Here is a 27,908-nt window from a genome sequence, read left to right as displayed (position 1 = left end):
GCCTCAAGAAGCATTAATATGGCTAAATAAAAGTTTATTACATGCTGCCTACATAAATCAATGCAACACAGTGAGCCTTCTAATCAGAATCAGAGACACACACCAACCGTAAGCTCCAGATTAACACGCAACTGCTTATAAATCTTGAGTGCATTTCTGGTTTCTAATGCCAAAGGTTTCATAAATAATAATCATTCTTTAAAATATCAATCAGGCGAGGGCTTAAAGCATATGAAAGCTAAAATGGCATAAACAAAAGGGAAGGGAACCTCCGCGATTGCCAGCAGAAACAGAATTCATTTTTTAGCCATTAATCATCTGGCACCTCTGTTGCTTTTCCAGACGTGAAATGTAAGACATGGGGGGGGGGGCGGGGGAGGCGGGAAATTACGCCATCACTGCCACAAGCTGCATACATTGATTAGCACATTTAATGCTTTGGTGCTCATTGTGTAGAAGATTAATAGTCCTCCTAAGCCAATGCATCAAGCACAGGAAATACCTGAAGAGCAGAAGTGGGCATGCGTTGCTTAAGGGCACTCAAGGCTCTTGGAAATGCCACATATCTTGACCTACTTGTGGGTAGCCAGCTTCATTTCCTGCATTGGCTGTGGGTACGGTGTTGGGGAACATGGTGGGATCCAAAGGCATGGCAGCGTCAGCGTTAAAAGGCATGAAGCTGTCAGGGAGCCCTTCAGCTGCCGGAGGGGCTGCTGTGGCCTGGGGTACACCTGCTGGTCCTTTGCTCTGGGCCGCAGGGTTTAGCAGGTTGCTGTTGGCATTGGGCAAGGCACCACCCTGGGTGCCATCTAGGGAGATGATGTTGCTCCCCTTGCCTGAAGGGTTAGCTCCTGCGTTGGCTCCTCCTTGAACTTCAGGCTGCTCTGTTATTCCAAGCTGGTCGTCTTCCACAGTGTAATCACCTGGCCCACCGAGGTTTGGTTGCATGTTTCCATATCTAGCATCCATGGCAAACAGGTTTGGGCCTGGTGCATGATAGGCTGGTGCGCCAAATCCACCACCCTGGGAGAGAAAAAAATTCAGAGTGTCCCATTACCACGACTGCCATAAATTCCCATTGCTAAGCAGCGGCGTAGCGTGAGTTGTCAGCACCCGGGGCAAGGCAAGTAATTTGCGCCCCCTAACCCGGGGCAAGGCAAGTAATTTGCGCCCCCCCAACCCCTAACCTGCCGATCTGAGTCGAGTTGCTGCTGGCGCTGCCGCCCAAACCACGCCGCTTGCCCGGAGGAGGAGGGGGGCAGAGAGGCGAGGAAAATGCAACATGGCCCAGCAGCTGCTGCAGCAGCAGCGGAGGCGGGGCTGTGAGGAGGGGCTGCCTGGCACGTCCTCCGCGGCCCTGACGCGCGGGGCTGAGAGCCGCTGCCTGCCGGACGCCTTCAGCCCGGGCGCGCGCACAGCTCGTCGGTTCCACGAGACATGGGGCTCTGCTACAGCCTGCGCCCGAGGCTCTTCGGCGACTCCGGAGGCAGCGAGCGCCCCCCCCCCCAGATGTTGCGCCCGGTGCGGCCGGCCCCCCTGGCACCCCCCACGCTACGCCACTGTTGCTAAGTTTTACCCTGCTATGAAAAACAAATGTGGATTTTGCCAAAGTTAGAATCTCAACTAAGATATTTCATAGAATTGTAGAGTTTGAAGGGACCCTGAGGATCATCTGCCCTGTAAGCAGTAATGTGTAGCTTTCCCATATGGGGATCAAACTTGTAGCCTTGGCATTATCAGCAGCATGCTCTAACCATTTGCACTGGTATTTCCATTTGTACCACTGGTGTCAACCTCCCAGTAATATTAGGAGGAAAGGTGGTCTCCAGGGAGCAGTGCTACATGTCCATGAAATGAAAACCATGTCTTAAATCTCTGCCCTTGCCCACCCCAGTAGCATTTAGCAGAGCTCTTGCAATATCCACACTGGCAGCAGTATTTTCACATTACGGTAAGCTATAGTTAATATAGCTGTGAATGTGCAGGGGACTCTCACTTCACTCCTTGCTTTGCACAACCCCTGGCTTAGTGTTATACCCAAACTGGAGTTTGTGGTTTTCACTCCCTTCCTTTGCTCCCTTTCGTTTGTTCTTAGGCTTACCAACTGTGGCCTGAGTGAAACAAGAGAACAGTCCCTGGTTCAGATGAAAGGCTAAACCAGGGAGCATGGTTTGTTGCTGCTGCTTGTGCCAGGGGAGGAGAGAGGCGTCGAGCAAACTGAACCAATGCATGTTTTCCTGCTCCACATCATGGTCTGTTACTAGTGGGGGCTGTGACTTCAGTGCTGAAACATTTGCTCTAGATGTTTTGGGATGAGAAGGGAGTATTAAAAAATAGGGCTGGCATTTCTCATGCCAGGTATGTGTTTAATGGAATATTCTGGGCTTGATTCTCATTCACCTCCTGGTGAATTAAAGTCTAATGTAGGATTTTAGTGTTGGGGATCACTTACTGATTCAGATTGGAGTAAAAGGTAACGGGACCCCTGACCATTAGGTCCAGTCGTGGCCGACTCTGGGGTTGCGGCTCTCATCTCGCTCTATAGGCCGAAGGAGCTGGCGTTTTTCCACAGACAGCTTCTGGGTCATGTGGCCAGCATGACTAAGCCGCTTCTGGCAAACCAGAGCAGCGCACGGAAATGCTGTTTACCTTCCCACCAGAGTGGTACCTATTTATCTACTTGCACTTTGACATGCTTTTGAACTGCTAGGTTGGCAGGAGCAGGGACCGAGCAACGGGAGCTCACCCCGTCACGGGAATTCAAACCGCCGACCTTCTGATCGGCAAGTCCTAGGCTCTGTGGTTTAACCCACAGCGCCACCCGCGTCCCTTCAGATTGGAGTAGTTTCTTTTAATTGAGGGAAAATGTTTTGTGTCAAAAAGGGTGTGGCTGCTTATTCAAAGGCCAAGCTTTTTTTTTTAACCCTCCTTGGCACTGACAGGCTTAAAAAAAAAGAAAAAGAAAGAAAAAGAAACCCTGCTATATATTTGTTTCTCCCAAATATTTCTCTTCCAGCATCAGTGGTAAACTGCATACATCACTCAATATTGGTGAAGCTGTACTATGATACTTATCTAGCCATGTAGGAGAATTACGGAGATCTGCTGACATTACAATCCTGTAATCAGCATTATATCAGTTTGAGGGTAATGACATCTCCAAGTACTGTCAATTTTTTTGTGAGGTAACCGAGAAATGTTCCTTAGCAACTCTGAATGCCATCACTACAATTCATAGAGTCCCTTGAATGGTAGCTATTATAATACTTAGCTTTTAATGTTTATAGCATAAGACAGCCATCCCCCAACCAGCTGTCCCCCAGATGTTTTAGGGTAGAAACCTCCCAACATCACTGACCGCTGGCTATGTAGACAAGATCTGATGGGAGCTGGAGCCCATCAAGATCTGGGTGGCACCAGGTAAGGGAAAACTGGCATAAGGTATCTTTGTAGACAGAATTTGCTTTTTCATTCATTCTCAGTGTAAATTAATGTAGTAATTAAGGAGGCATATTTCAACTTATCATGACTCACCGGCATTTCTTCTGAGCTTACTATTCCTAGTCTGGCAGGAGCCGCCTAAGGAACATGTAAGCAAACAGCATATGAGGACCAAATCATCCCAGGCCAATACACGTACAGTGGAGGGAAAACACCCTTCATATTAAAGCATATTATACCCATTTGATTGTACTTCATAAAACATTTCTGTCTACATGGTTTAAAAGTCCAAATTGCTGCTTATATTATTTCCTTCCCTTTGAAACATTAGTGTATCATAAACAAGTTAACGAGCTCTGGAGTGTTTTGCCTTCCTTCACTGAAAATTCTTCCTGTCTTTTGAAATTAAAAAATTTGCAATGTGTAGCTTCCAGGGGTAGGTTTATGATCATTCCCATACGTGTGCTCCCTCCCTCCTTCCCTCCCTCCCTCTCCCTCCCTCTCTCTCTCTCTCTCTCTCTCTCTCACACACACACACACACACACACACATTTGAATAGCTAAATTAGAATGCAATTATTCTTTTGCAAGCAGCATACGGAAAAATCATTTCCTTGATTCCATCCGTTTGTCATATTTTAGTGGGATTGACAAAAAGGATGAGACTATGCTGATGAATGGGCTGAGATGTGTAGATGGGTGACAAGTTAGTTCTCAGATACTCTTGTTGAGCTTTTTGAGACAAAATAATCAAACTGTGATAAGGAAAACATTGGGTGGGGAGGAAAGGGAGCGCTGGGACTGGCTGTAGCGGAAGGGCTAGCTCTGCCCTCATTCAGGTGGCATCTCTGAGTTCCTTCTCCATTCATTCCTGTGAGGGAAAAGTGCTGCACTTAGATCCACTTTGCCCTTTGGTTCTGGTGCTGGCTGGCCACAGCTTCTACTGGGGTGACAACAATATTGGTGTCGCCAGCATTCTCATACTGTGTGCACAGCACACAGAGATGTACTGCACCCCAGATATTCCTTTAATGTTTTGGTTGTCTCCCTGACATGATAATGATAAGGATTTCATTGCCTGTAAATGAATGCAACATACTTACTCCTTGGTTGGCTATGTAAGACATGTAATGCAAACTGGGTGGCATCTAGACAAAGGAGAAAACCAATTAGCAGTAGTTTTGCTTTCAGGAACAGTACTCTTTGTTGTTTCATGCAAAACAGTGAAGAGCTTAGAGGTCCGCCAGCATCTTGTTCTCAATGGTAGTCTTACCAAAATGCCCTAAGACATGGATGGAGAACCTTTGAGTTTCCAGGTGCTGCTGGACTCCAAATCCCACCAGTCTAGCCAACATGGCCAATAGTCAGGGATGATGGGAGTTGTAAACCAACTATATCTGAAGAGCCACAGGTTCCCAATTCTTGCTCTTATAGTTAGCACCTACACTGTGGACTTAAGTCATCACCTCTTCACAGCAAGTGTAGAGCATAGAAATGTAGGGTTGGAAAGGATCCCAAGGGTCATTTAGTCCAAAGCTCTGCAGTGCAGGATTCTTAACTAGATCTTAACTAGATCATACATTACAGATGGCCATGCAACCTCTGCTTTAAAACCTCCAAGGAAGAAGAGTCCAACACCTCTTCTGGGTGAGATTGAGGTACTGCAATAATTTTACGTGATTCACTGTACTGATGGCTTTTCTCCAGACAGGTCAATAAATCCTACTTGTAAGAATGATAAAGTGGGATTCCCACCCCCTGTATTGCCTAGTCCAGGCATTCCCAAACTAGGACCTCCAGATGTTTTGGGACAACAATTCCCATCATCCCTGACCACTGGTCCTGTTAGCTAGGGATAATGGGAGTTGTAGTCCCAAAACATCTGGAGGGCTGAGTTTGGAAATGCCTGGCCTAGTCCTTTACTGCCCTGCCCAGACTTGTCTGTGAGGTCAATGTAGGGTGTGCATGTGGGGTAGCGAGGCTGAAAGGAAGACACTTGATGGCTGCCTTTGCTTTAGATCTCTGTGTTACCATGCACTGCTTTGCTTCATGATGGATAGTACAGAAAGCACCCATATAAACAGAGTTCTTGCATAGCTTAACTTCTCAGAAAAGTCACTTTGACACAAGCTCATTTTTAAACCTGTGCAAGATACTTACTTGATGCACTCAAGGTAGGACTTTGGGTCATAAGTCCAGGGCCAAATGCAGGAGAATGAGCAGGAGCCCTTCCCCCCACCAACCCACAAATATGGATGGGTGAGAAGTCTGGTTCAGTTTAAAGGTGACTGCATCAAATTCGCAATGTAAGAACTGAAACACATGGATCTTTCAAAATTGACACTTATCCAAATTTTGCAATGCAGTTCTCCAACATTTACAAAAATTAATATATTCGGGGACAGTGTGTGTAAAAGCTAATCTGTCAATGAAAATATCATTAAGATGCCTTATATTATAGGTACCGTAATTGCTTTTTAAAAATGTGTACTTGAGACAAAATTGCATGGGAAGATGTGTTTATTATGAGAAATTCAAATTAAAATGCTGAGGGTTTTTTTTAAGAATTGCAGAAATGTGAAGAACTAAATTTAAGAAAAACAAGAAACTGAGAGAATTGAAATTGACAGTTCCTTCCACCCCTAGCAGAAAAACTGACTGACCACATTTTGGAGTGATCTAAGTAATATGTATTACTGTCTAAAGAGCCTCACACCTCCCCTGTACAGTGGTACCTCGGGTTACAGACACTTCAGGTTACAGACTCCGCTAACCCAGAAATAGTACCTCGGGTTAAGAACTTTGCTTCAGTGGTGGCACAGCGGCAGCGGGAGGCCCCATTAGCTAAAGTGGTACCTCAGGTTAGGAACAGTTTCAGGTTAAGAATGGACCTCCAGAATGACTTAAGTTCTTAACCTGAGGTACCACTGTAATACCACAAAGTTCTGAGCCTGAAAGCACCTAAGTGCACCACTGGGGTTGCATGTTAAGAGAGTTCAGATATGTGAATCAGTGTGCTGGCAGCATGACTGTTTTGAGAATCAACATACAGATCTATGCTGTGGTTGTTGGGCTACATCTTGTGGGGTTCCAAGTAAACCTGGGTAGAGCTTTGCAAGAGAAAGGAGCATAGAAACATCCAGTGAAGTGAAATGCAAGGCTAAAACTAATATATATATAGAATAGGTACTATAATACGTACCCAAGAAAAGTATCAAAGAACTATGGGTGCTGCCTATTTGTGCATAGAATTCAATGCTAATTTTTCAAGGCGATATGAAATAAAATTCTATACTGACTGCCTGACCTAATGTCCCTGAGTATTCTTGTATAGTGGGTAACTGTATCTATCAAGAAAACATTTAGAGACATAAGACTAGGAGACGCAAAGTGAATAACAATAGCAAAGACAGGCCTTAATCCTAACTTGCAGTTGAGGCTGGATGCTTTTACAGCACTGTTTCAGCTGACCAGGATTGGATGGAAATTTGAAATTCTATGGAAGAAAAATCTTCCAAAAATTCAGAAACTGGCCTTTGGTAGGAAAATGAACCTATCATCTGGAGGGGGGGGGCGTGGAGCTCAGGATTCAAGCACTGGAGTCCCTGAAACCTGTACTGGTGGTTTTGGGACTTAGATGTCACCTGTTTATAAAACTGACCTGCTGAGTTTGTCTCTCTGATGGCTGCTGTTGGACAACTGGCTGGTTTCCCTCCGGCAGCAGAAATGGCTTCTGCTGGAATGGTGGCTGCATATCGTACTGCTGGAGTTGGACTTGCCTTGTAGGAATGAAATTTACGAGCTGGAAGAGAGGTTGCTCTTGCACTTCAGGCTGCTGAAGCAGAATGGGTGTCTGCTGAGATGGTAGTGGAGGAGGGTGTACAGGCATGCTGATTTCATACTGTAGAGAGGAGCGTGGGAGGACAAATAGCCAGAAGGAAAAGGGTACAGTCATTAAGAAGTTATGTCCATGATACCAAAGGCAGTGCATGCCTTTTTAAAAAGTATCTAATGTATTAGGCTCTTGCCTGCAAAATCTCACGTTCTTTCATTAGTATTCAAGATGCCAAATAATTAGCAAAAGATGCTAATGACTGAGTTGTACTGAAATAAAGATGATCTCTTTAAATGCCTATATAGCACAATCCTTAATCATTCCTTATGTGTTCCAAGAGGGCTTTCTCCCTCTAAACTGTGCCCTGACAGCATACAGAAAATTGCCATTCTTCCTAGCAAATATCTTGGGGAATAGTTTGGCTGTCATCATTTAAGAGACATGAAAGTGATTGCATCACATCCAGATGCCTTGTTTATTCAGCATTCATCCTGATCTTTTTGCCCAAAATAGACTATGACTTGAGTATTCATTCCGATATGTTATTTGACAATGAACATTTATCCTCCATCCATCCTGATTCGCTTGCAGGCTGTTTTGCACATCTTCCTGGTAATATTTCATTCTCCTCACACTTTTCAATGCATTTCCCCACTGCTTTCCAAACCACAAAAAGCTGAAGGGGTTTTTGGCCTTTTGTGTTTTTTTAAAGGATTTGTTGCACTCAGGCTTTAGTCCACTTTAATTGGGCAAACCTAAAGTCCCAGTAAGTGATTGAATCTCTCCCGCAGAATTCTAATGCCCTGGAAGCACCTTATTTTTAATCCTCATTATACTGAGTACAGTTCCCAAAATTATTGTAGCACAAGCAGCTTACCTGTTGAGTTTCATGTTGCTGAGGTCTTCGCCTTAACCAATAGTAAGATGAATGTGGCGGAAGAAAGTTGTGTATCCACATTGTATTAAACGGATCTGCATAGCTATAAGCCTGAGCATACTAAAGAAATGGCACAAATCAATGCAGATATTCTGCAGCTGCAATTCACATTTTAGCATTCTTAAAAACTCGCATTAGAATGTGGCATCATAAATAGTTGGAAATGGGTTTTCTTATTGATTTCTGTTATGTTGACATACCCAGTTCTTTTCTGCTCGCTAATACAGCCATATATTTCATTATAGAGGGATAGAGGCAGAAGAGGAAGGTGGAACAAGGGAAGTACCGTATTTACAATTATTCCACCTTTGGGTACCCAAGGAACCCTCAAGCTGGTTTACAAATTAGTAAAGAAATATAGACAACATAAACCCATATCAATGAATAAAACATAAAGTCTTTCTTACAAGAGCACAACAGGATTTTTCAAAAGTACAGCATTAAACTCTAAGACCTCCAAATGCCTTCTGAAATAAAAAGCTCTGCACTTTTTATCCATAATCCTCTAGATAAAGTTAGTTTGACCATACATAGCTGCAATCCTAGGCAAGTTTGCTTGGAAGTAAGTACTTATTCTCTAGTAAGCATACTTAGTCTTGAGTAAACATGCATTAAAATAGGCTGCATATCCAAGAAACCAATGGAACAAAGATAGCCCAGGCTAAGACTGCAGTCCTATATGAATTCAGCGGGATTCACTTCTGAGAAGACATGTAAAGGATAACGCAGTAGATTCCATTCCTCTCAATGTAGAACAGACAAATCCTTTCTACATTTACTAAGCTATATGTCACACTGAACATAAAATAATTGCAGATTGGATTGCAGCCTTGGTCATGGCCAACTTGAGCCAGAATGTACCTTTCCTTTGTCTCTTTTAATTGACTTTTAAACTGCTTGAGGATTGATCACACATTGCACAGCCTACAGGCCCAAGTTGTCTCTACATATGCACAAGTGTTTGTGTGAAGCAGTGCAATTCATTCATCTGTACAGATCAGCTATTTTGTACAGAGATACATAGACTGTACACTTGTTGAACAAAGTGTACGGCGCAACTATCTGGGTACACAGGCTGTGCGCATGTTGAACACAATGTGATTTTTATAGAAATATAAAAATACTTTATTGTCACTGTACCACTTGTTTACAGTGAGATTAAATGAGCCCCCCTCCCTCCCACAATCTCTCAGTCCTTGTTATACTCTGTTTGCTGTTGTACGACCACCAACCCCGGACATAAGCTGCAATGTTGCTGTCTTCCATTCAGCAGCCTCACAGCCCACTGGTAGAAACTGTTCTTTAACCTGTTGCTGCGGCTTATCATGCTTCTATATCTCCTGCCTGAGGGCAGGAGATTAAAAAGGTGCTGGCCAGGGTGTGAGTCATCCCTGAGAATGTTCTTTGCTCTTCTGAGGCATAGGTCTCCTACGATGACATCTAATGGACTCAGGGGACAGCCCATGATATTGTGTGCTGTCTTCACCACCCTCTGTAGGGACTTTCTGTCCATGGCTGTCAAACCAGCGTACCACACCGTAATACGGTATGAGAGAACACTTTCTATCGTGGACCAATAGAAGGAAATCATCAGTTGTTGAATATTAAGACAAGATCCAACATCATGCCAGCAGATAGGATGGGAATTCTCCTTCATCTCCTTCCCCCATGAAGATTTGGGCCCCCGCAAATCTACTCTAGAGGTACCCCCCAACCCTCCGGTTAACTTTTTGGAGATGTAAGCAGACATCTGCTGAGCAAGCAGGATATTACAATTGGATTTCTATTGCCAAAGGAACAATAGATTTTTGGGGTAGTTTGTCATATAGGAAAATATTCTAGAATTGCATCATGTATTTTCTATTGCAGTTACATTCACTTAGAAAGAGAATTTTTCAAAGAGGGTATCTGTAACTAGCTGCAGTTACCTGCTGGAGTACACCTGCCCCGTTTGGTCCCGCCAATTGTCTCATCAGCTGAAAAGAAATGAAAAACCCACAACATTAATACCAACCATTTTATCTTCGCAATATTATTCTCCTTCTTATTGCCCCCCTCCCCCCAGGCCCATTTCTGATGCTCAGAATTGGTATTTAACTCAAGGTCCTTATCTTTTGATGCCAGAGATAGTGCCTCGAACACAAGTAATAACACTTCTAAGCACGTGCAGAGAGCCTTCTTATTGTGGAAGAACTCCCTGATATTGTAGAATGCCCATATTTGTGGTATGATAAAGTAAAAGCCCATAAAGAATTTAAAAATCATATAATTAGGAAATTGTTGTATAATGTTTGGATAAAATACAAAGACCTTTTAGAAAGAAAGACGCCCAGATGGCTTTCACCAATGGAGGCAAAAATTAAATATGGATACCAAATGGTTGAGATATTATGACTTATTAATAGAGGAAGAGGAAGGTTATAAATTAAGACCATTTGAGCAAATTAAAGATAAGCTAAATTGGCTACATTACCACCAGATTAACGAATTGTATAAACTGGATAAGAAAAATGGTTTTGCCTTGGAAAAATCTAAGTTGGAGATGGAGTTGTTAGATACTGAAGGTAAAAATTTATCTAAAATGTACAAGCTTTTGCTGGAGTGGCATACGAAAGATGAACAAGTTAAATCGGTGATGATAGATTGGGCAAGAGATTTAGGACATAACATAATGTTTGAGGACTGGGAAAGATTGTGGAAGAAAGGGGTGAAGTTCACCGCATGTACTTTGTTAAAGGAAAATATTATGAAAATGATGTATAGATTGTATTTGACTCCTGTAAAATTAGCAAAGATGTATCATAATTGTGATAATACATGTTGGAAATGTAAACAAAAGGAAGGAACATTCTTTCATATGTAGTGGACCTGCTACAAGGTGAAAGACTTCTGGGAAAAGATTTATAATGAATTGGAAAAAAATGTTGAAATATATATTTATAAAGAAACCAGAGGCCTTTCTTCTCGGAATAACAGGTTCGGAATTGCCCAAGAAAGATGTGAATCTATTTTTGTATGCCACAACTGCGGCTCTTATTTTGTTAGCTAAAAAGTGGAAAACTCAAGAATTACCAACAGTAGAAGAATGGCAGATGAAGATGATGGATTTTATGGAGCTAGCTGATCTAACCGGAAGAGTCCGTGACCAGAAGGAGGAGGAACACCACGAAGAATGGAAGAAATTTAATGATTATTTAGCTAAATTTGTTAAGCTAAAATAACAGGAAATAGCGTCCAGATACTTAATGGGCTTAGGATTGTATTTATGTTAACTGATAAAATAATATGTTTAATACAAGAAGGAGAAGATTTAAGGATGTTAATGTTTAATTTAAAGGGTATTAAAATTGGGATTTGGAAAACCGTTATAAGGATATGCAATGAAATTCCACTAAGGGGAAACGAGGAAGTCGTTCTACAAAGTAAATAACTGTTATTTTCAATAAGGTTATGACTTATGTTTGTTATGTTTTGTTTGTTTTATGTTTTTGTTTGTCATTGATATTGCAAAAACCAATAAAATTTTTGAAAAGATATTGTAGAATGCCTGTGTCAGATCAACATAAAAAGAACCTTGCGGGATCACATCAAGGTCACACACATCCAGTCTAGGCCAACATCCTGTATCCAAATGCAGCCAGCCAGATTCTTTTGGGAAGCCCTCAAACGCAGCATGAAACCATAGCCCTTCTCAACTTTTTGCGCCCAGAAAATGGTATTCAGAAATACATTGCCTCTGAAAGTGGAGGTTACTATCACAGCTAGTAACCCTTGGTAGACCAATCCTGTATTAAAATGGTCTGTTCCTCTTTGAAAGCCATCCAAGCTAATGGGCATTGTGGCAGCGATTCCCACGTGTTGCTTATGCATTGTGCACAGACGCACTTTTCTTTTATCTGTTCAGAATCTCCTACTGGACAGTTTCATGGGATGGCCCGAAGCATTAGCGTCCAGGAGAGGAAAGGGGTGGTGAAAATCTGTCAAATTTTCTTCTTTGCAGGTTGTACGAGTCTTTGTTTAAGGCCCAGAGCCACCCTTGTTATAGAACAGGGTTTCCCAAACATGGGTCTAGAGCTGTTTTTGAGCTACAATTCCCATCATCCCTGACCTCTGCTCCTGCAAGCTAGGGATGATGGGAGTTGTAGTCCAAAAACAGCTGGAGATCCAAGTATGGGAAACCCTGTTACAGAGCTTAACACAGTTTTCCACTGCTTGGCCGAGATCAAGATTTCAAATTCTTTATTCCGCTCCTTCCTTAATATATGTGCATTGAACTGGTTTGCTGCTAATAAACATTTCTATAAGGTAATAGGGTTTTTTTCCTTGTTACATAAGAATTAATCAGCTGTTTTAATATCTCTGGGGTCTCTGGAGTTGTAAAAGCTGTTGGTCCGTAAATGGTAGTTAGCAAATGCTTTTTCTGAAGATATTGCCATCGAGCATTTAAAGGTAATTCATATTTAGCTCTTAACACAGAGTACATTCATACCTTGGTTCCTGAACGCCTTGTGAGTCAAACATTTTGGCTCCCAAATGCTGCAAACCCGGAAGTGAGCGCTCCGGTTTCCAAACGTTCTTTGGAACCCGAATGTCCGACGTGACTTGCGGGGCTCCCTGCAGCCAATTGGAAGCCACGCCTTGGTTTCTGAACATTTTGGAAGTCGAACAGATTCTGTTCGACTTCTGAGGCACCACTGTATACATAAAATTCATCCTTCTCATCTATCAAATGGTCAGGGAATATATGACAGGCAGAGATAACTAATTCTACTTTGGTCCCCATCATTTTCCCTGCTGACATCTGCAAAGACAATGCTGAGATGGTGGAGGGGGAGAGAGAGAGAAGCTGACAGCCAGTGCCACCCCCTGGACTGGATGTCTGTAAGAAGGCAGGCAAGCAGGGGCAGAGGGCAGACCAAGGTTGTTGGGGGCACTGCCACATTTGCCCTAGTGCACCAACCTCCACTAGCAGAATGTGCATATCAGCAGCCCAGCTGCTGCATGCCAGTTCTTAGGTGATGTTGAGATTAACTCTTGTAACCATCGTTTGTTGCAGGTGATAGAGAGAGTAAATAATGACAGGTACAGTCTTGGGTGGTGAATTAGTTATAAAAGTCCATATTCAACAGAATTTATTTGTTCCTAAGCATCACAGACGCGGGTGGCGCTGTGGGTTAAACCACAGAGCCTAGGACTTGTCGATCAGAAGGTCGGCGGTTCGAATCCCCATGAAGGGGTGAGCTCCCGTTGCTCGGTCCCTGCTCCTGCCAACCTAGCAATTTGAAAGCACATCAAGTGCAAGTAGATAAATAGGTATTGCTCCGGTGGGAAGGTAAACGGCGTTTCCATGTGCTGCTCTGGTTCGCCAGAAGCGGCTTAGTCATGCTGGCCACATGACCCGGAAGCTGTACGCCGGCTCCCTCGGCCAATAAAGCGAGATGAGTTCCACAACCCCAGAGTTGGTCATGACTGGACCTAATGGTCAGGGGTCCCTTTACCTTTACCTTTAAGCATCACAGAAAATATACTGGAGAGAGCCAAAACAATGGTGGCACCTCTGGTTGCGCTACGCAAAAGCTGCCTTTGGTTCTGGATCATTCTGTAGGTGTGCCAGGGGCATGAGGGAGTGTTGGCCCCATGATCCATGGCTGCCCTGACGTGCCCCCGAATGCCTTGATTTGCCCACCCCCACTACTAGTGGAACATCTGCACTTGCAGGGCTCTCTGTGCCAAGGCCTGTCTGTAGATCTCCCTCTCTGCTAGAGGATGGCATTTACAGTTTCCTAAGACAATTCAGCTAGCCTTTCACCAGCTGTAGCACTGCAGCCCTGGCTAATTATTCATTACTGCATTAATGATTTAAAACAGCAAACACCATCATTCAGAAAAGCTTATTTTAAGATGCTAATTGGACCGGCTCTCCTTGAAGGTTATCATAATGACTTCCGGATATTTTAGAGATACAGTGGTACCTCTGGTTACGTACTTAATTCATTCCAGAGGTCCATTCTTAACCTGAAACTGTTCTTAACCTGAAGCACCAATTTAGCTAATGGAGCCTCCCGCTGCTGTCTCACCACCGTTGTGAGATTTCTGTTCTCATCCTTCTTAACCCGAGGTAATATTTCTGGGTTAGCGGAGTCTGCAACCTGAAGCATATGTAACCTTAAGCCTATGTAACCCGAGGTACCACTGTACTTGCAAGTGCAGGTGGGGGGTAAAATATACCTCAAGGCTTATACCACCCCTTCCAGGTATCCCGGCATGTTGAAGAAGCATCTGCGGACAAACAAAATATCTCTTGAATCTCCCCCTACCTTTTGCAACACTTGCATTTGGGAAGGTGCTAATCACTTGTATTCAGAAAGGGGAGAAGCAGGTTTTCCATTGCTGACTTGCTCTTTTGCATGGAATTTATATTGTACTGAGGCTTAGGTGTCTAAAAATGGCCACAGATTCACCTTTGTGCAACCACACAAAATGACACAAAAATGAATGGACCTGATCCAAGCTGGGTTAGGCATGACATAGTCCTGATTAAAGTAATGGGACTCCTCATCACCTAGGCTGCACCTGCACTCCACATTTAAAGCATCATCATACCACTTTAAACAATAATGGCTCCCCCTCGAAGAATTCTGCAAATTGTAGCTTGTTAAAGATGCTGAGAGTTTTTAGGAGATACCTATTTCCCATTTGACATATTCTCTTGACTTGCCCTTCTTATGCAGAGCTTAGACAAAATTTTATAGACCCTCTCCTATGTCAATTCAGCTTCCTACCCGGAGAAAACCAGGTTTTACACTTGCTGAATAACGCCACTAGAGCTATACCTTCCTTGGTGGCCAAATTTCTCTTTTTAGCTTTTAAGCGTCGCAAGACTATAATTGACTGTATTGATATGGGGATATCTGTTTAGCCCATTTTAGTGTTGGCCAAGTTTTAAAATCTTCCTGGATGTTTTTAACTGTGTATTGATAAAATGTACTTTTTTCTGACTGACGGTCGAATAAAAAGGATGATGATGATATTTCCCATTTGAACTTACAGTTCCCAGAGTGGTTTAACAGTCAACCCATTTCCCCAGAGAACTGTGGAAATTGTAGCTCTGTGAGGGGAATAGGGGTCTCCGAAGAACTCTTAGTACCCTTAACAAACTACATTTCTCGTGAGTTTTTGGAGGAAGCCATGTCTGTTTAACGTTGTAATACTTGCAAACAATAGTTTTCAGCCCTGGCTTGCATTGCCCATGGCTTCTGCTGCTGCTCATCTGAAGCAAAATTAAAGTTAATGTTGGGAGAAGAAAGGAAGGGGGAAAATTTATCTGGATAGGGAAAGAGGTTGTGTGAGGAGCAAGCCATCAAGCCCATAATCTGCTCCCAGTCTCAGCAGGGTTGTAGCAACACTGGGCCTTTGTCATATAAAATTCAAACCATTTGTAAAATGCCTTGGAAGCCATCTTGATATTTATGATGTTATATTTCCCTCCAACATGAGAAAAAACCAGAGGATCATCTACTCTGGAAAGCACTGTGCATGTCAAGTCTCCAAAATAACAATCTATACTACTAGTAACAAAACAAAACATGAAACAGGTTCTCCTTAATTTGACGGACAACAGTTTGAGGTAAAATTGTATTAGTTACCGGCATTGCAGAGCAGATCCCTAATAGGACTGAGATAAGGATCCATTTTTTCATATCTTTGATGTTATGTCTTGAGTCAAAAAAGGACCTGGGAAGAATTTCAGAGGATGATGAGGTCCTGGAAATGAAATATAGTAAACAGTGAAATAGTGGCATAGTCAGTGCAAAGACCCGTTTGACAAATGTGGTTTGCCTTCCATGCTTGAGGTACGTAATACCCATGGTTGGTGAAGTTCTTTTATCAACTGAAACAAAAACCCCACATCCCTAGGAGGATGGGGAAAAAAATTATTATACAACATTACAATACAATGTTAATACAATGCCAATAAATCAAATAATTTATTTTAATCACTAATTAAATGGATTTAATTGCTGCTTTTTCACTATACCCCAAATCATGACATCACACTCAACCTAATGGTAGAGGGAGCCCTTCCCATGATGCTCTGCATGTCTAAGGATGCTTCATCACTTAACACTGTTGCCAAGCAGTCAGAAGGAGGAATGCGAGGCATTTTTGAATCTTCCCTGTTGAACGGAGTCCTGCTCTTCCAACAGGAGTAGCTTATGGAGAAAAGGAGAGGTACAGGAACTAAATGAACAATGCCTTGTGCCAGTTGTGTGGCAGGCAATTCTTTTCTGGTACTGTAATGCAGCTATGGGGGAATCATTACCTGTTAATATTCTGCCTGTGGCGCTGTGGGTTAAACCACAGAGCCTAGGACTTGCCGATCAGAAGGTCGGTGGTTCGAATCCCCGTGACGGGGTGAGCTCCCATTGCTCAGTCCCTGCTTCTGCCAACCTAGCAGTTCGAAAGCACGTCAAAGTGCAAGTAGATAAATAGGTACTGCTCCGGTGGGAAGGTAAATGGCGTTTCCGTGCGCTGCTCTGGTTCGCCAGAAAGCTGCTTAGTCATGCTGGCCACATGACCCAGAAGCTGTATGCCGGCTCCCTCGGCCAATAAAGTGAGATGAGCACCGCAATCCCAGAGTTGGTCACGACTGGACCTAATGGTCAGGGGTCCCTTTACCTCTACCTATTCTGCCTGTCAAAAGAGCTTATTACTTGTGTGCATTTACTGATTTGATTTCAGACCCTACACTTCAGCATAGAAGCAGGTGAGGATAAACTTTTTATGAACTGAAGAGCTTGGATGAACTGGGAGTGAATTTGTTTGCTTTGTAAAAGTGCAAACTTGAACTCAGACAAGTTCATTTTTGGATAAGAGGAACTTGAACTAAACTTGTTCCTTTTAAAAATGGACTTTGCAAGTACCTCCAGTTGCGGACGGGATCCATTCCAGAGCTCCGGTCAGATCCTGAGGTTTCTGCAACCGGAGGTGTCGCTTCTGTACATGCACGTGGCACATAGAGCGCTTCTGCGCATGAGTGCGGGGCGAAACCTGGAAAAATACTTCCAGGTTTGCCGTGTACGTATCCCGAAGGATACATAACTGGAGGTAAACGCAAATAGAAGTACCATTGTACTCATGAGTAAACCCCTCTCTGGTTCCTGGTGGCTCTGCTGCTTATATATGTTTTGAGCATACACTAATCTCCAATAAGAATAATGCTGAAACTGTCTGAAACTTTAGTCTACAAGATAATGAGGGTTTTCATAACAATCACAATCAGGCCTACATAATATACACCCTGTGCCAAACATTTTTCTTCCCTAAAGAATAGCTTGTGTCATATGTTTATAGCCTAACACTGCAAAAAGTAATTTTAGGCTGAGAGTGCACAGAGATATAAAAAGCAATGCTAATGAATTGATCCCAAGCAAGCTCTCCAGCACAGCGGGGCCATATTCCACAAGTGGCAGGGCTTCTAGATTAAATACACTTGTCCTGTAATTCACTTATAGAGGAACGGAAGACAAATGTGGAAATTCTTGCTTGGGGAATTGGGGTGGCCCAATATATTTTGCTGCCTGAAGCAAAGCAGCAAATGTTATGTGCCCTTCCCAGCCAACAAACAAACACTTACACACACACACACCACAAAATGTATTTTGTACACAGAGCCAGTCAAGTTACTTTAGCACCTGAGGTAGAAAAGTGCCTCTCCCTGGGAATAAAAATACAGCAATAACAAGCCCCAAATCAGCTGCCTGTGGCGGCCATTACATTCTGCCTCGTGGCAGCTGAGGGAAGGTGAAAGGGTTTCTTAACGATAAATTTTAGGGAAGAAGTTATGACAACCCATTGCAGCAAAAATCAAAACCAAAGTAAGTTATTTGGCACCTTAAAGACTAAGGTTGTTTCCTGAAGACTGTTTACATCGCCTTCAACATTTATCTGATAAAAATAGGGACATCCTATTCAAGAACAACAACAAATTTATTATTTATTCCCCGCCTATCTGACTGGGTTGCCCCAGCCACTCTAGGTGGCTTCCAACATATATAAAAACATAACAAAACATTAAACATTTTAAAAAAAACACTTCCCTATACTGGGCTGCCTTCCGATGGCTTCTAAAGGTTGTATAGTTACTTATCTCCTTGGCTTGGGAGTCACGTAACTCCATGCCCCCCAACCCTTCTCTGATGAAAATAGGGACATCCTAATGACATTCCAGGATCAAATCAGAAACCAGGAGGGCTTTTGTAAATCTGGGACTGTCCCTGGAAAATAGGGACACTCGGTGGGTCTGTGTTTAGTGAGTCGTAATTAACTTGCACAAAGTTTGCAGGGCGTTGATATGATAACCCGCTACTTTTTGAACATTCACTCTGATTTGTTTCTGAGGAGGCTATAGGACCTACTTCACACAATTATTATCCTACTTTTCCCCAGTGCTTCCCGTGACCACTTCCTTCATCACAAAAGGCCCATTGTTATTTTTTTTGAAAGGGTTTGTTCTGCAAGAGCACCAAATCCACTTTAATTGCCCAAACTAAAGTTGTCAGTGTGCAATTAAATCCTACCCACAAAATAGTGACTCTCTGGAAATGGCCTAGCACACTTGCCTTGAGCTCTCGTAATGTAAGCTTTGTCACTTTTTTCCACAGGGTTCTTCACACACACACACACACACACACACACACACACACACACACCACTAGCCTGAGGCAGAACCAAAAATTCAGGGAAAAGTGTATGCTGTCGTGACTGCTTTCTTTCTCAGACAGAAGTCTTGTCTGTGATGGAATACAGTCCCCTTCCTCCAAGCATATCTATTACAGAAGATGGAAAGAAATGTTTACCTTCACGCTGTCTTGAAAATCCCCCAACCCTTCTTGTCTTGAGGCAACTCGAGAAATCTTCAGAAGATAAAGCTTTCACAGGAATGATTTGTAAACTTCTCTCTCTAGAATATAAGCCTTATTGAAATGGCCGGCTAACCAATCAATACCGAGCAAAAGGGCAGGGGAATTACAGACTTCCAGCAAGTTCCCACCTACCCTTACCACAGCACATAAAACTCAAAGCCATGATATCTCATTACTTATAATTGCATCCTCAAGTCTATATTTATAGAAACCATTGTCTAACACATAGAAAATGAGCACAAAAACAGAATGTGTGCAACAAAGCAAAATGGAGATGAAATCTTGTTTATGACACCAGGTGTCTCGGCGGTCACCCTCTCCATGCCGCAACAGAAGTGTTCTACCTGAAACGGCTCCATTTTAGTAGCTGTCCCACAGGTGTAGCTTTCCACCTTGCTGCATCTCTAGAAACACTGCCCTGTGGAATACCTACCTGCCACTCAGCTGTTCAAGTTGCAAAACCTGTATCAAAACATGGACACACTGCAGGTACAAAATGAACTAAAACCAGGAGAAAATGTTGATTTAAGGACATAACCTCATCTTCTGGTAAGAAAGAAAAATATATATGAAAGCAGCTGAGATTTATTTAATGGTTTATAGTTCATTTCATGTTTTCTTCCAGTGTCAACATTATATGTTAATCTGACAATCCAAAAGCAACATGGTGGTCTAATAATATGATGACACGCTTTTATATCACTACTGAATTGTATCTTCATTTACAATCCGCGTCCAATATATACATGGTGACACCACCTAATATGAGTTAAGAAAATGTCCCAAAGTAAGGGATTTTTTTGGCAAGTATAACATCACAAAGATTCACTCAAGCTTGAGGCAACATGCCTTCCAAGGTAAGTGTAAAATCAGACAAAGCACAACTCATGCAGTATTTTGCAGGGAATAAGTTGAAGGATGTTGGTGCTCCAAAAACAGCAGCAGCAGGACAGTCCTTCCAGGATAACCAACTGTTTCAAATGTTCTTCCTCAGCTGATAATAACAGCTAACACTGTCAGCCAATTACACTGATTAGTGTAAGCTGAACCATTTGTATACTGTGTACCCTTTGGGATGTTTTACTTGGTAATGTACCTCTTATTGTGTAATAACCGTTTGTAGACTGTTCAGGTATATCATCTCATTTATTGCATTTGAATGTAATTGATTTTATTTGGTGGTCCCAATAAGTTGCCAGCCCCCCCCCCAAGGTATGGCCAGGAACCTCCAGGAATCAACCTCCATCTCCAGGAATCTCCTGAGGCTAATCCTGGATATTTGACAAGTAACCAGTGCTGTCCCACATTGGCAAGTGCTGATAGGGCACATCCAAATAGGGCCATCCTAGGGACGCGGGTGGCGCTGTGGGTTAAACTACAGAGCCTAGGACTTGCCAATCAGAAGGTCGGCGGTTCGAATCCCCGTGACAGGTTGAGCTCCCATTGCTTGGTCCCTGCTCCTGCCAACCTAGCAGTTCAAAAGCATACCAGTGCAAGTAGATAAATAGGTACCGCTCCGGCGGGAAGGTAAACGGCGTTTCCGTGCGCTGCTCTGGTTCACCAGAAGTGGCTTAGTCATGCTGGCCACAAGACCCGGAAGCTGTACGCCGGCTCCCTCGGCCAATAAAGCGAGATGAGCACCGCAACCCCAGAGTCGGCCACGAATGGACCTAATGGTCAGGGGTCCCTTTACCTTTACCTTTATTCCATAATAATAATAATAATATTAGTTATACCCTGCCCATCTGACTGGGTTGCCACAGCCACACTGAGCTGCTTCCAACATATATAAAAACATAATAAAACATTAAACTTTCAGATGTCTTCTAACAGTTGTATACTTACTTATCTCCTTGGCTTGGGGGTTCACTCCAACCTTCATGCTCTTCAACATTTCTCCAATGAAAATAAGGACCTCCTAAGGAAAAGCATGGAAGTGAGAGCTGGACCATAAAGAAGGCTGATTGCTGAAGAATTGATGCTTTTGAATTAGGGTGCTGGAGGAGACTCTTGAGAGTCCCATGGACTGCAAGAAGATCAAACCTATCCATTCCTAAGGAAATCAGCCCTGAGTGCTCACTGGAAGGACAGATCCTGAAGCTGAGGCTCCAATACTTTGGCCACCTCATGAGAAGAGAAGACTCCCTGGAAAAGACCCTGATGTTAGGAAAGATGGAGGGCACAAGGAAAAGGGGACAACAGAGGACGAGATGGTTGAACAGTGTTCTCGAAGCTACCAGCATGAGTTTGACCAAACTGCGGGAGGCAGTGGAAGACAGGAGTGCCTGGCGTGCTGTGGTCACGAAGAGTCGGACATGACTAAACGACTAAACAACAACAAAGGAAAAGCAGGACTTTCCAGGATCAAATCAGAAACCGGGACAGCTTCTGTAAATCTAGGACTGTCCCTGGAAAATAGGGACAGTAGAGGGCCCTGGGGAATGTTCTCCAGCAGTGGAGAAGCAAGGCTGGGTAAAGTGGCTACATGGGAGTCAAGAGGTCTGATCAGGAAGCTGCAGGAGATACAAGCACGTGGGAGGCTTAGTTTGTAAAGAGAGTGGAAAAGGATGGAAACCAATTCTGCAAAATATTCAGCAGTTAAAAGAGGTCCTGAGGTAGCCTAAGGATCTGGGCATTCATTCAGATTCATGGCTTTGGGGATTCATCAAGACTCCAACATTTGGGGATTCACTCAGACTCCCAGCTTTGGGCATTGTGGCACCATCCTGGTTTCTGTGAGCAGGGGTTGATCAGTGTAGTTCTGGAGAAGTTTTGCAGCACTTTTCTCTGACTGATGAGTTCCCAGTTTTAGAATTTCTCCAGGAATTTCCCCAGTCACAGTAGGCATATAAGCAGTCACATGTGCGAACTCACCCACTCATTGATGTGTAACTGGGCCCACAGAAAATTCTGTTTGAGCCAGGTAAAATTAAGGTATTCTGCAAGGAAGTTTCATCAGTAATGAGGCATAATATACCTACAGTTATTATCCCACCAAATCTGACTATCATCTGAAGGCTGCCCTGTTTAGGGAAGTTTTTAATGACTGATATTTTAATGTATTTTTAACTTTTGGTTGGAAGCCTCCCAGAGTGGCTGGGGAAACCCAGCCAGATGGGTGGGGTAGAAATAATAAATTATTATTATTATTATTATTATTATTATTATTATTATTATTATTTTATTTTAGGCTCCATAGAAGGAAGTCACAGATATCGTCAGTGCTTTTTCCTGGGGGGATGCAGTGGGATGCATACCCTGAACATTTTTAAGTTTGGCCTCATTGAGGGGCATTATTTCAATATGAGGAGGAAAATGAGAGTACCCCCCCCCCAAAAAAGCACTGGATATCCCCAATTAATTATCATTGATTTAATGGCAGCCACAATAACTTGGATATGCCCTGTAAATAGGGGGATCAGACAGAGCAGGATATAGAAGATGTTATGCTTATGTTGACATCAACACATCTTATGAGAGGATGTGTTGGATCAAGAATGAAGGAAAGGAATAAACAAGATAAAGAGACATGATGATAATTGGAATTGGTTTGTTGTACACAAGTATGAAATGAAAACTTTGATTTGTTTTGTAATATTTCATCTCAAGAAGGTAAAAGGTAAAGGAACCCTGGACAGTTAAGTCCAGTCAAAGGCAATTATGGGGTGCGGCGCTCATCTCGCTTTTTATTTTATTTTATAAATATTTTATTAAATTTCTTTCGTTATAACAAATTGCAAATACAATTATCCAATATTACATTTTACAATCCCCACCCTCCCCGTTGACTTCCCTTATCTTCCCCTTCTGGTTTGTTACGTTATTTGTTATCTTCTGCATATTAATATATTTTAGATGTTATTGCATTGTCTTTCTTCATATTTTACTTAAATAAGATTGGGAATGTTTATTCAAAACCTGCCAATGAGTCCATCTCTTTTTGTTGTTTCTGTAGGTAAGCTTTTCAGGCTGAGGGAGCCGGCGTTTGTCCACAGACAGCTTTCCGGCTTCTGGGGCAACGGGACACCATGATGAGTGCCAGAGCACTTGGAAACGCTGTTTACCTTCCTGCTGCAGTGGTACCTATTTATCTACTCGCACTGGTGTGCTTTCGAACTGCTAGGTTGGCAGAAGCTGGGACAGACCGACAGGAGCTCAACCTGTCATGCAGATTCTAACAACTGACCTTCTGATCGGCAAGCCCAAGAGGCTCAGTGGTTTAGCCCATAGCGCCATGCCGAATCCCTTATTGAGGGGGGAAAAAAACACCTTTACTGAAAAAAAGTATTTAATTTTAATTGGCACCATATGACTGAGATATGTTAGTAGAGCATGAGACTCTTAATCTCAGGGTCATGGATTCAAGTTTCACATTGGGCAAAAAGATTCCTGCATTTCGGGGGGGTTGGACTAGATCAGTGTTTCCCATCCTTGGGTCTTCAGCTGTTTTTTAACTACAATTCCCATCATCCCTGACCACTGCTCTTGCTAGCTATGGTTGATGGGAGTTGTAGTCCAAAAACAACAAGGTCCCTTCCAACTCTACAGTTCTATGATTCTATGAAATGACATGGTGGTTCTGTATGAGGTGATTATTTTGTGATGGTTCACACCTGTGAGTCACTTAGTTGAATGACTACAGTGAATGAATGTAGAACATACTCCTGCATTAAGAACAGGATGCTCCCATCCCCAAATCCCATGGATTCTTCAGAAAATATAAAGTCATATAATGCCCCCCTAAAAAAACAAAACCAAACCAAAAAAACCTTTCAGAACTTGGCATCCAGATAAAAATCATTGAATACTAAAGAATTCAAATCACTTCTTCACTTTTTTTCAAAGGGGACATAGAATTGTTACATGACCATTTTTTAAAGCTCACCTAAAACCAATATATACAGGGTTAAACCACAGAGCCTAGGACTTGCTGATCAGAAGGTCGGCGGTTGGAATCCCTGCGACGGGGTGAGCTCCCGTTGCTCGGTCCCTGCTCCTGCCCACCTAGCAGTTCAAAAGCACATCAAAGTGCAAGTAGATAAATAGGTACCACTCCGGCAGGAAGGTAAACGGCGTTTCCATGAACTGCTCTGGTTCACCAGAAGCATCTTAGTCATGCTGGCCACATGACCTGGAAGTTGTCTGCGGACAAACTCCGGCTCCCTTGGCCTATAGAGTGAGATGAGCGCATGCGTCTGTGACTGGACCTGGTCAGGGGTCCCTTTACCTTTACCTTTTTTAAAACCAATATTAATGCTCCAAAATGGGAGATTTGAAATACTCTATATATTTGAAGTAAATTTCTGATAAATGAAGTTAGAATATATGTACCTCACACCCATTCTGAATGCCTCCCTTAACATAAGGCCTTTACATCTCGATATTCCTTTTAAATATACCCCCGTGTCTAAATGAAATTACAACAATAAAGCTGTCTCTGTTTCCTGCTGTGGCACTATTTTTCTTTCACTGAACTTTTTCTCTTAACTTGGAAGAAAGGACAAAACCAGCAGTCAGGCGTTTGACTTCCACTGTGATGTGATTTGACTTGCTTTCATCCTTTAAATTAAAGGCTCGAGGCAAAATTACTTTGTCACATAGCCAGATTCTCTGGGGAAATTTTGAAAGTGCCTAAAGAATTTAGGAATTGAATTCAGGAGAATGTCAATGGAAATTGTATTATTTAAGTGCTCTAGATATGTTCAAACAAGGCAGAAATTCGTGGCAAAGTCAATTTTGTCTCTACCATTTCCTGCTTCCCTTGCAGTTGGGAATAAGGAAGCTATGGAATATATTCTTAGTACTTGTTGCATCTATGATGAAAGAAAGACAAAAAAGACCAAAGAAGAAAAAGAAAAGGTTTTGGAAAGAATTTGCATGCAAACAGAACTAAAGTGAGCCAGTGTGGTGCACTGGTTGAAATGTTGGACTAGGGCTCATTAATGGTTCCTTGTTATCCTGGGAAAAAGTGAAGAGTGAGGTGCCACAGGGTTCTGTCCTGGGCCCGTTGTTGTTCAATGTCTTCATAAATGACTTGGATGAAGGAATTGTCAGAAACGTCTTGCATGCACAGACATTCTGCCAAGTGTGGTGTTGAAAGGTGTCGTTTAGTTGTGTCCGACTCTTCATGACCCCATGGACCAGAGCACGCCAGGCACTCCTATCTTCCACTGCCTCCCGCAGTTTGGTTAAACTCATGCTGGTAGCTTCAAGAACCATCTCGTCCTCTGACATCCCCTTCTCCTTGTGCCCTCCATCTTTCCCAACATCAGGGTCTTTTCCAGGGAGTCTTCTCTTCTCATGAGGTGGCCAAAGTATTGGCGCCTCAGCTTCAGGATCTGTCCTTCCAGTGAGCACTCAGGGGTGATTTCCTGAAGAATGGATATGTTTGATCTTCTTGCAGTCCATGGGACTCTCAAGAGTCTCCTCCAGCACCATAATTCAAAAGCATCAATTCTTCGGCGATCAGCCTTCTTTATGGTCCAGCTCTCACTTCCATACATCACTACTGGGAAAACCATAGCTTTAACTATACAGACCTTTGTTGGCAAAGTGATGTCTCTGCTTTTTGAGATGCTGTCTAGGTGGTGCCTTATAGTGACGCCATTTTGGATGGAAGTCATTGTAAATATCAGCATTGTCCATGGAAAATTCCTAAAATTCTAGGATGCACACAATTTATATTCCAATACTGTGGGCCTTGACAGAAGGGTAATGTAAGTGGTCTTTGTGCCCAAAGGCTGGTTGGTGGCCAAAAGGCTGGCGTTACAACACTAGAAGGAACACTTTTGATGCTGTGCCTGAAGCATAACCCCAGAGCTAGAGAGGGAAACCTGGTGAATGTTGATGAGTTTGTTTCGATTTGGTCTTGAATATTCAGATGGCAGCCTAGCCTGAACCATAGGGTGACCTCTGCTAGTACAGGCAGGAGAAGCAAATTACCCTCAGCAATGCTTGTGAAAGGGGCTGGAACTGGACCAAGACAGACTTTGACTCATCAGTTGTCTGAATTATGGGTGGCTCTTGAAGAAGACGAAATGGCTGAAAGTTGATGTTTCTGGGCAGGTGTCAAAGAAGTGCCTGTTTTGATCTCTCTGCACATTTCAGAAGGCTGGATTATGTGTGAAAGTGAAGTAGTGTCTCGGATCAGAATGATGAGGCAAGACTTTCTGAAGCTTTTGTGTTTCACTGTTGCACAAACGGTAATTAAAATGGGGCAGACAGAGCATACAATGTTGAAATTGCTGGTAATGGATGGTGCTCTGCTTGCTGATACACACAAGCATGATCTGTGGTGGTTAGAAAAAGATAGCTTTGCCTAGAACTCAGCAAGGCAAGCAGAGATCTGGCTAGACAATGGAAATGGCCTAAATGCCCTGCGGTATTGGCCGCTGTCTGGCCTCTGGTGCAAAATTCCTAAAAATAAGTGGCAATGGTGGAAAGGAAGCCATAATATGTTCCAGTAACTAAGAAAGGACTTCAAGCCACCTTGTTGTTGTTTAGTCGTTTAGTCGTGTCCGACTCTTCGTGACCCCATGGACCAGAGCGTGCCAGGCACTCCTGTCTTCCACTGCCTCCTGCAGTCTGGTCAAACTCATGCTGGTGGCTTTGAGAACACTGTCCAACCATCTTGTCCTCTGTCGTCCCCTTCTCCTTGTGCCCTCAATCTTTCCCAACATCAGGGTCTTTTCCAGGGAGTCTTCTCTTCTCATGAGGTGGCCAAAGTATTGGAGCCTCAGCTTCAGGATCCTTGGCGTTATCAGCAACCTTGGCGTTGCTGATAACGCAACCTTGGCGTTATCAGCACTATACTCTAACCAACTGAGTTACCCAGCTTCTCATTTCTCCACTCTTAAGTTCAGTTCTCCACAATTCTACATCAGTTTGCGTTTTTTCATATAGGAAGTCCCATGAAAATATAGCAGCACTTTAGTGTGAATTTTGTGTATTACACACAACTTTGCAGGCAATTTTTTCCTAATGGGCACATTTTTGCAAGCAGGTATCCCACATAGTTATAGGTATCTTATTCAAACTGTACTCTACTGCATGCATTCCTTTATCGACTACTTTGTTTTAGTTACTGGACTTTTAAACACTTATTTTCTGGGTTTTGGGAGTGCTGTAAGAAGGAGCAGATCCACTTCCTGTATGAACCGAAGTTGGGTTTCAGAAAGCTTTGAAGATAGTGCCAAGTCCAAAGACTGGAGGGAGCAAAATAAATGATGGCTAAACATCCTTGAATACATGGATCATTCTTCCCACCATACAAACTTTGACATTAACAGAGAGATGGACACTGTATCTTCCTTTGAATATAGTTTTGATTGACAGTTTTCTGATAGCAGCACCAAAGGAATCCCTGGAGAAGTGGATTCTGGTTACTCCCTATTCTAATTAAAAAGGAGTGGATTTATCACTGTGACCCACTCAAGCCTGTTCTGGAGCAACACAGAATTGTTGCTTAATTGGGAATGAAATATCTTACTCCTTTGATCCATTTGTATCTTTAGGTACCTTTTGATGTTACAAAGTTTTTGTTCTGAATTTGAGAGTTACCTATGTCTCTCCTCTTTTATTCAGCTAGGAAGCAGCTGTTCAAGGAAAAACACCCCAATTATAAACTATGGGATGAACTTTGGGGATATAAGATATGAACTAAGGTTGTGTGAGTGATGACTTCCCCTGTTGTCTGGAATTGCCCACGTGTGTGACTTTATGTTTGTTAAATTGGATTGTTTTTATTTTAACCAAGTTTTTCATTCCTGTT

General features: G+C 42.9%; 1 protein-coding gene across 1 annotated transcript; it reads right to left on the bottom strand.

Annotated features, from left to right (window-relative positions):
• Positions 1–17: 17 nt before the first annotated feature.
• Positions 18–19,187, bottom strand: AMBN (ameloblastin). Its single transcript, XM_080986950.1, has 8 exons — positions 19,073–19,187; positions 15,860–15,977; positions 10,142–10,189; positions 8,154–8,273; positions 7,103–7,342; positions 4,545–4,589; positions 3,535–3,579; positions 18–1,023 (listed from the first exon to the last, which is right to left on the bottom strand). Exons 2-8 carry the CDS (start codon positions 15,911–15,913, stop codon positions 541–543), a joined length of 1,035 nt encoding a protein of 344 aa, XP_080843076.1. The 5' UTR covers positions 15,914–15,977; positions 19,073–19,187; the 3' UTR covers positions 18–540.
• Between the last annotated feature and the right edge of the window lie 8,721 nt (positions 19,188–27,908).

The sequence above is a fragment of the Podarcis pityusensis genome (genome assembly GCF_964106645.2).
Source record: "Podarcis pityusensis genome assembly, chromosome: 17".
NCBI lineage: Eukaryota > Metazoa > Chordata > Lepidosauria > Squamata > Lacertidae > Podarcis > Podarcis pityusensis.
The sequence above is the reverse complement of the archived record's forward strand: the minus strand, read 5'-3'. Positions and strand labels throughout refer to the sequence as shown.

Coding starts and splice junctions, on each gene's coding strand:
- AMBN (XM_080986950.1), bottom strand. CDS start 15,913: ATGAAAAAATGGATCCTTATCTCAGTCCTATTAGGGATCTGCTCTGCA. Junction 8,274..10,141: donor GGGCAGGTGTACTCCAGCAG/GTAACTGCAGCT, acceptor CCATTTCTTTAG/TATGCTCAGGCTTATAGCTA. Junction 4,590..7,102: donor CAGAGAGACAAACTCAGCAG/GTCAGTTTTATA, acceptor TCCTTTGTCTAG/ATGCCACCCAGTTTGCATTA.